Source organism: Octopus sinensis, unplaced genomic scaffold (assembly GCF_006345805.1).
Source record: "Octopus sinensis unplaced genomic scaffold, ASM634580v1 Contig18913, whole genome shotgun sequence".
In the NCBI taxonomy this organism is placed as follows: domain Eukaryota; kingdom Metazoa; phylum Mollusca; class Cephalopoda; order Octopoda; family Octopodidae; genus Octopus; species Octopus sinensis.
This window is the reverse complement of record NW_021836130.1, coordinates 208,224-217,797: the sequence shown is the minus strand read 5'-3', so window position 1 is coordinate 217,797 and position 9,574 is coordinate 208,224. Positions and strand designations below refer to the sequence as shown.

The window sequence follows — 9,574 nt, the reverse complement described above, 5'->3', positions numbered from 1 at the left end:
TCGATGTATCTGAATTTCCTGTGTAGATCTTGGAATCGTTCGAGTGCTCCTTGTGCGTCCCCTTTATTGAGTTCCATGAAGGAATCTACGTCTTCCTGGAATAAATTTGGAAATTTATTTTTTATACCACAAATTCGGCTTTTATAAAATGATCAAAATTGTCTGGATTTTTGCTGATAGTTCCATTACCGTTTTCTGACATTATTTCGAACAACTACGCACAACAACTGAAACTCAGGTTTTTAATTATGTATTTAAAAATATTAAAGATAATAAAAAACTTCAAATATTAACCATAGAAAAAAAAATAGAAAAATTATTCTGATTCTTATTGTTTTTAATATCTACTTCACCCCCCACAGTAAGCCATCACTACAAACTTGCTACAAAGCCTCTGGGAATCAGTTCTATTAGAATTTAGTATTAATCGGGCTCATAATGACAGAGTTGTTAACTTTTCTTATTAGCAGTGCTTACTGACTTTGTCCCATATATAATACTTGATATGTGGTTTAGAAATTTGATCAAATAATTTTTGTGTCTTTTTGGAAATATTCAAATATTTCTTTTTTGGGGGAATTCGAGAATTTCCCTAAGAAATTTGTATTTTTATTTAAAAAATGACGGATTCGAGAGAGTTTATTGCATTCAAATATTTCATTTTTTGTTTTAGTTAATAAAAAACGCCCAAGAATTATTTAACCCTCATAATTTCTATTTATGGACAATGAATAAGATTTTTATGGAAATTTGGTCTAAAAATGAATTGTACATAGAAAAATAAAACAAAATTGTAGTAAAACCGTTAGTAAAATCGTATAAAATAAAATAGTTTTGCTAAGCCTAGTATTGCATAGCACATTAGTGGTGAGTGTGATCCATTTGAAACTACAGAAATATTATTAAAAAAAAACTTTTCCAGAGTTATGTCGACGTTGTGGGTCATATCTTGATTGGTAAATTGAATAATCGGTTGTTTCTTGATTATTTTGTAAGGAATTTCGATAGTAGTCAAAACTGGATGCCAGCTGTATTCCATTCTCAGGGTTGATTTGAGGAATAAAATTCGACATTTGCTGATATTGGACAAATGCGTTTGGATTGTGAGGGAATTGTCCGTTTTGGAAACTAGTTCCAAAGTTGGAATATGCTTGATAGTTAAATGGATTTTGTTGAGAGTACAAATCAGTCAATGGGGGTCTCGTAAAGTTGCCATTTTCAGGGAAATAATTTTCACTGATATTCATGCTATGACTGGATATAGGATGTGACACAACTTGATGTGTCATGTCCATAGGAATAAAATGATGGTCCTTTTTTGCCAGATTTTTGTTTTTTCTACGTGGTCTGTATTTATAGTCCGGGTAGTCTCGCATGTGGATAGTTCGAAGTCTTCTGGACTCTTCGACGAAAGGTTTTTTGTCTTCCTCGGATAACATCTTCCAATTATTTCCCAATCTTTTTGAAATTTCAGAATTATGCATTTTTGGATTTTCCGAAGACATTTTTTTACGTTGAACTCTCGACCAGACCATAAACGAATTCATTGGTCTCTTGATTCTATTTTTTCCATTCGAAATTGGAGCACTTTCAACGTTCTGTTCTTGCTGGTAGTTAACAATCGAAGTTGATTGAGGATTGTTTTCAAATTTATCGGAGATTGAATTGTATTCCATTTGTGGAGCGGAGTACACTTTTTCCAAGTTATTAGAAACATTGAATTTGTAATGAGAATTATAATTTTCGTGGTATTTCTTTGATAATAAATTACCCGTTGAATCATTCTGATTGTATTCCAATTGTTGAATAGACATCAATTTATGCTGTTCCATTTACTCTATAAATTATTATGAAAATAATAAGAGCAACAAAATCTCCACACTCAAACTTTGTTTGCGAAACAATGACCATTTGTTCTCTTGAATAGTCGAAATAACGCGTTTATACGCCGCCCTGACGACGCGTATTTTATTTTTCAACAAAATATGTCTTTAAACATTCAACCGTAAAATTAAAGCTCATCCCCTTTTTTAAAATATCTCAACATCAAATATTCGGGGAATTTTTAATGTTTTTCTACACGTAAAATAATTTTTTGGGTTAAATTGGTTTTAAGTGCGGTATTGAAATATGCACTTGTGGGAACAAAAGGGAGCCATAAATATTGGATTTTAGGCAATAAATCACAGCTGAATAGAAAAACTCTTTGTTATTGAGGTTTTATTAATGGGATGACGGAAAGTGGAAACAATAGGCTGACCCAATTCAAAATCTGAATTACTTTCGTATCCAAGGCATTAAAGAATTGAAGTAAATATGCCAACAATGCAAGTATTAAGCCACAAATCGACATTCGCTTATTGACGATTAAAGATGGTAGATGATAGGAAACGCTATATAATTATTAAAATATTGAACAAGGAATGAAGACAATATCATTTATCAATTGCTGGAACATCAATCAAACCGCTTTGATTTGTGCACGTGCAAATACCCATTTTATATCCTAAAAAATATTTATTTTACCAAAAATACATTCATTTTTGATTATATAAAAATTGAGTCAATCATATTATATCACTAATAATATTAACTCATATGGTCTTAATTAAAACTTTTAATTCTTTCTTCAATAAGTAGATGTATTATATCTTTAAAAATGATTGGTCTTTCTCACTTTGAATTAAACTAGTACTTTATAGTAACTGGCAGTGGAGTGTATTTTGTCGGGGAATTGTTTTTTATAGTTGAAACACAATGGACTTCCAATTAAAATTGGCCAATTGTAAAAATATAATAAGGTAATTCATTTATTTCTCAATAGACGTGAATATTGCTGTCATAAAATCATTTTATGAAAAACAATAATTACAAGAATAAGAGAATATTGGTTTTTTCTATTATTTTACGTACATTAATTACGAAATTTTCTTTTTGATTTCCCAAAAATAATTTGAGTCTCACTTTCAATATTTAAAATCATAAATTATATTTTTTCAGTTATTTTGCCTTTTTCAAACTAGTTCCAATTATCAGGATTATTTTCTAGATTATAAAATTTATGTCAATATCCAAAGCTTTCATCAATCATAATCCGATTTATAAAAGTCGTCAACATAAACCAATAATGAATGAAAATGTAGAAAAACAAATTCCATTTAATAATTGTGGATTCTTATGTCATTATGACGATCAAGATTTTCTACCAAAGCCATCATATTGCACGTGGCATCTCTTTTGGAAGCCGATCTTATTTCTGATGTCATTTATAAAGTCAGAAGTTAGTAGTTGTCAAGTCCTGTTTTTGCCTTTACAGCAGATTACTTCTGAGTTTCCAATGGCAGGATAAATGACAAATGAGAAAACATGTCCGTGCACGTTGAATTTAACTTTTTACTGAAATTTTGATTGTCGTTCGCATTTTCTTATTTTTAGGATAAAGAATTTGAAATTGACACGAAAGAGTTAAAATATAAAAACCAACCTCATTGTTGTAAAATTTAAGAATCCCATACTTTCCTGAAACATTTGTTTATTTAAAAATATCCCAAAAGATATGACTGATTTTACCATTGGTGTATACTGTTTGCGGTATCTAAAATACATTGTTTGTGGTATCTAAAAATAGAAGTGATTGATCGCTGCATTTTTAGGGTTAGGGTCTCCTCGGTGTATCGGGAAAAGTTCTTTTAAAATACCCTGAAAAGATGTGGGATACATCCATATTTATGGTAAGGAATTTGTTACAAAATAAAAAAAGTTATCCAAATGTACAATTTGGTTAGCTGGCTTTTTCAGAAAATATCGGTCACTGTGCTTTGCGGAAACTGCTACTCAATACGGCGGCACTAAGCTGACTTTTAGGCTCAGATGTATTAACAACACAAAAATATAAGACCACCGGTGACATTAATTAGGGAAATGAATTATTCGATTGACTAAATTTTATTTATCAGCATATAACATGATCTAAAATTTCCGTTTCTAACTATCAGTGTCATATAGATGATCACATCTTCTAACAGTAAAATGAGGTGTTCGGATAGGACAGTAAAATGAGCAAAGTTGTTGAGTTCAAAAATCAAAAAAAAGACACTCCGAAGCAGTAGCAAAAGCTTTTTGTTTGAATTTCAATTGGTCATAAAAATATAAATGTCTTTTTAGAAGTATCTCACAGAACATAACATCCAACGTGATTTCCAACGTTTTATTTCTTATTTCCTTTTTCTTTTTATAGGCTAGTCCTTATGGTGGAAACCTTAAATGTCTATTTATTTAAAAAATGAAATTCTTTGATGTTAGAATATTAAACTAAATTATTTTTTGAATAATTAAATTTTTTAATTAATTTTATTATTCTATTTTGTGATGGGGATCCTGTATCACCAAAAAATAGAAAGGCAAAAGACATTTCTGCTGACACTAATTCTGATCTCAATATGTGTCTTATCGTTCATAACAAGACTCCACTCCGTCATAAAATTCGAAAGCATAATCCACGAATTCGACCCCTGGTTTAACTATCGTGCCACAAAAATGATGGTCGAGAACTCATTTTATGACTTTATAAACTGGTTTGACGAGTCAGCCTGGTATCCCCTGGGAAGAGACGTCGGCGGAACAGTTTACCCAGGCATAATGAGCACATCCGGCCTCCTCCATTGGGCACTCCACTCCCTCAGCCTCCCAGTCCACATCCGTGAAGTCTGTGTATTCCTTCCTGCCTTCTACAGTGGTCTAATGGCCATCACAGCCTATTTATTTGCCTCAGAAGTGTGGAATAAATCAGCCGGGTTGATCTCCGCCTTCATAATGAGCATAAGTAGTCCCCTTCCACTCATTTCCAGTCCCCGGATATGTCTCCCGATCAGTTGCAGGGAGTTATGACTATGAATGTATTTCAATATTTATAATCATGTTTACTCTGTATCTGTGGGCCAGGACTGTCAAGTCTGGGAGTCTTCTCTGGGCAGTTTTTACTGCTTTTTTCTACTTATATGCAGTTGGTGGAGGTTTATTGACTTGTAGGTGGCTTCCTGGGGAGGATATATTTATGTAATCAACGTCATCCCTCTCCATGTATTCATACTTGTTATATCTGGTCGATATACTAGTAAATTGTTTTGTGGTTTGGTTTATACATGTTTTATTATCAGCTTATACTACTTTTTATATTCTTGGCCTACTTATGTCTATGCAGATACCTTTTGTGGGATTCCTTCCGCTCACAACCAGCGAACATATGTCTTCTCTCAGTAATATTCGTATAATATGTCAGTGGTGTTTCTACTGCTCTGTTTGGTCGGACTTTTTAAGCATTTGGGATCACTCAGTGACTCTCGTTGGGCAGCCAAGGTGGTTTTGTTGTGTTTGGGTGTGTTTGGCCTCGTTAGTGTGTTGATGGTGGGCGTCCTTACTTATTTGGGTAGTCTTTTGGGGGTTATTAGTGAAGGGGTTATTTCCCCTTGGACTGGCCGTCTTTATTCGTTGTTTGACACTTCCTATGCGGCCATCAACATTCCAATCATTTCTTCTGTCGCTGAACATCAGATTTCTATTTGGACGAGATATTTTATTGACTTGCATTTTATTCCGACTGTTTTTCCGATTGGAATTTGGCTGGCTTTTTCTCGTTTGAGTGATCAAATGATTCTGGTTCTCACTCTGGCTGTCACTTCTGCTTATTTTTCTGGGATGATGGTCAGACTGGTGATTATTCTGACCCCAATTTCCGCGATTGTGTCATCCTTTGCCTTGGAGTCCGTTTTCCGTAGAATTTCTCGATCCCACCGAACTGAGAAAAATTCATTTTTTTCATTCTCGATGGCCACAACTTCACTTTTTGCCGCGATTGCGTTATTTGTTGTGCACAGCACGTGGATTACTGCCGTGATGTATTCGGGGACTTCGATCGTGCTGGAAGGAAGCGGACAGGACGGGTACTGGTCAGTCAACTATTGGCAGAGCCCACCACATTATCGACGACTACAGAGAGGCCTACTACTGGCTGGGAAGGAACACCCCAAAGGACTCCAAGATCATGTCCTGGTGGGATTACGGATACCAAATAACGGGGTTTTCTAACAGAACCACCATAGTGGATAATAATACGTGGAATAATACTCATATTGCCACTGTACTGCTCCCTAATCAAATTAGGTGGGCAAAGCTATGGCCTCCAATGAGTCACGGGCTGCGGAAATTGCTCGGGAATTGGACGTGGATTATGTTCTGGTGGTGTTTGGGGGATATTTGGGGTATGACTCGGACGATATCGCCAAGTTTCTGTGGATGGTCCGAATATCCGAAGGGGAGTACCCTAACGAGATCCACGTGCCCAATTGCCCGATATTTTAGGAAAATGAGTATTTTGACTCGGAGGGGAACTATAACATTGGAAAGGGCGTTTCTGAGAGGATGAAGTCTTCTTTGATGTTCCGACTTTGTTACTACCGTTTTCATAACAAGCTGGTAGTATTATACATATATTAAAGACTAATGGATATGACAAGTCGAGGAGACAGATGGTTGGGCATGTAGTCAATGAGTTGACTCACATGGAGGAGGCATTTACGAGCGAGAATTGGATTGTGAGGATATATAAAGTTAAGGATCTGCCTTCTCGTGCCAGACTTACATATAAGCCGACATTTCCAATAAGTCTACCAATGTCTAGAAAAGTAGATTTGTGTGGTTGTATTGTGTAGAATTCGAGGACCACTAAGGGGTCCATTTATGGGAGGGGGTGATTGTCTGGTTTTTTGACTTTATTTTGGGTTTAAACTAAAGTTTATTGGGATAGTTTTATTGTTATTTTTGTGCTGGTTTTGGGCGTTTTGTAGTTGCTGATTTTTGAATTAGGTGGTCTGATTAGACACAAAATATATTTAAAATTGTAGTATCTTGCTGGGAGATTTCCTAACTGAATTTAGAAAATATATTGTCACCGTCCAGATAGGTCGGGGCGCCAGATCGGTTATGTATAAAATTTTTAATAAAAACTACCTTTCGGAAGTTATTTTCTTTTTCTGTTCATTCTTTTGTTGATTTTAATATTATTTTTGCCAAAATATTGGAGTTACTGAGTTCATAAAAAACCAACATCCAGTCATTTCCGGATAATTACCGTATTGACATTGCATTTTATTTAAAAACGCTTTAACCAAGGTTAGCCAAACAATTCTCAACAATAAAGTTTATTAGAAAAATCCATTTTTAATTTTTAAAAATGTTGTAAATTTCTATTTTTATCATTAAAACTCTAAAATACAATCCGGCCTACGGCCGGATGATTCAATGTGAATATTTTTCCCTATGCGGCCTTCGGCCACGTCGAATTTGTAACAATGGCACAATTATTTCACAATTAAGTAAATATGACACGAGAAAAAACACAGAACGAACCCCATGAATATTTGGAGTTAAATTTTTTTTACTCTGCTAATATGTATCCTTTGGTCTTTGTCATCCTCTTCATTAATTATCGTTACGAGTTCTCGATCCCTATTTTTCACAATATATTTTTGTGCAGATATCTCGTCGTATAATGGGTATTTTCTATAACCCGGGTTTGCATCCCCATCATGGCGTATTAAAATTTCATCGCCACTTTCAACTTCGTCATATTTCCATTTTCTCCGCCTTTTCATTTTTTCTCCCGATTTTACAATATTTTCAAGGGCTTTGTTCCTTTTTCACGACCTCAGAATTGTTAGTTTTTTATTTGGTTTCTCCAAATCAGTTCCGAACAAGAGGTCAAAAGGCCTTTGTTTTGTTGTTTCGTGGACGGATTTATTGTAGTCTCTTGCTATTTTCTTCACGCATGTTTTATAGCATTCAAAATTTCCATTTGATGCACTCGTGGAGCCTAATTTAAATAAACAAATACACTCCTTCAATGAATTTTAACTTAAGTTCAGTGTCTTCGATACAAAAAAACGCAACTTTGAGCCATTTTTAGAAATGTAGGTGTTGTTCTCCTTGAAACTAAATTTTTTGGCATATCTCCGTATTCGTGCCCTTTCTTCCGAACTCAAGGAATCATCAAGGTGGCCTGATTCCAAATACTCCCTAATTTTTCGAGGGTGTCTCGAGTTAATTCAACTAAAACCATTGATTAATGCTAATCTTTTCAACTTTTTAGAACTTTTTTATTAATAAGATTTTATTTTTTTATTATCAATATTTTTTTGCAATGAAATGTTTTGTAGGAAAAATATTTGTTTTGTATTTAGATAATTGACCTAACCGATATGGCGCCTCGGCCGGTCTGGACGGTGACATATATTAATTAGAACTGTAATCTATTTTAGACTAAATTATCCAGGAATAGTTCTCATTTAGAAAATAATAACGACGTAAATCAGCAAAATCTACAAAGCATCTATATTTTCAGTTCAAGTTTGACAATTTTTATGTCAATTTTGATAATGCGATATTCAATTTTGACATTTTTTAGATTAATTTTGACAAATATTTTTATAAAGGACACACATAAGGACTTTTTCTAATCGGCTAAATCAAGATGAGAGTTAATAAAGAAAATTTTATTAATCAGGTTAATGGAATCCTAATCATACAATTTGCGATGATTTTTTCTGCATTTCTGTAAAAATTTCAAAATGACGTTAAAATTCACTCCTTTTCTTGCCCTTACTGGAACCATCACACGTGATTCTATATAGGATCGGTAGAATTTTTTTAATGTAAAGAGATTGAAATTTGTTTGGTACAAATGTATTTTTCTATTTGTATTACGTTGATAATTCAACAAAAATATTTTTTTCTATATTTCCGGAGAATTCCTGGAAATTGGTTCTCTTCGCAACCTCTTGTAGGTAATTAATCGCCCATCAAGTCGGTTATATAGTTGATCTGTAGGAAGCATGTAACTAGCGTCTTTAACAATCGATTGCATAAAATTCGTAGCGGATTTATTATGTCCATTCACTTGGATATATCTTTCCTTGAGAACCAAATTTGCAGAGGAGCATCAAGAAATTATTATTTCCTACCTTAATAAAGTTCTCTCAAAAATGCACGTCTATTTTTCTTGAATAAAATTGTCTATCTCTCCGCCTTCAATTGTGTACTTTCATCTTTCTTCCACTTTTAATACCATAGATTCGACACAAATTTAGATGGATACACCTTACAACTTTTACGGGCCTGTGTTATAAATAGAGCGGACTAGGTACCAAAGTTAAAATTTAATAATAGTTAGTAAATACTGTTATCATCCCAGAAACTGGAAATTTGATTGGGTAACCTTTCGACCTGAGATTACGAAAAATCTTGTAAACTTGGGCATTCAATTCGTGTCCAATTGTCGCTTTGGATGTTGAGAAGCCTTGAGCTAGGATTCCTTTCCTTGCTGGCAGGTATAGCATTCCTTTAGAGATGTTAAATCTTTCACAAATCATTTTATCCTTATATATCCTTGCTTAGTTTTCTAGGCATTGGCTTTATAAAATTTATAAAATAATTTTAAAAATTGATAATTTCAATTTTTTAACAGGTTAATTAGTTAACTAACTAAATTATCAGGTTAAATAAATTTTAAAATTATTGATTA

General features: G+C 33.7%; 1 protein-coding gene across 1 annotated transcript; it reads right to left on the bottom strand.

Moving 5' to 3' along the window:
- Positions 1 to 902: 902 nt before the first annotated feature.
- LOC115231874 (transcription factor SOX-14-like) lies at positions 903 to 1,939 on the bottom strand. Its single transcript, XM_029801788.1, has 2 exons — positions 1,870 to 1,939; positions 903 to 1,837 (listed from the first exon to the last, which is right to left on the bottom strand). The coding sequence occupies exon 2, from the start codon at positions 1,830 to 1,832 to the stop codon at positions 903 to 905; it is 930 nt and encodes a 309-aa protein (XP_029657648.1). The 5' UTR covers positions 1,833 to 1,837; positions 1,870 to 1,939.
- Positions 1,940 to 9,574: the final 7,635 nt, after the last annotated feature.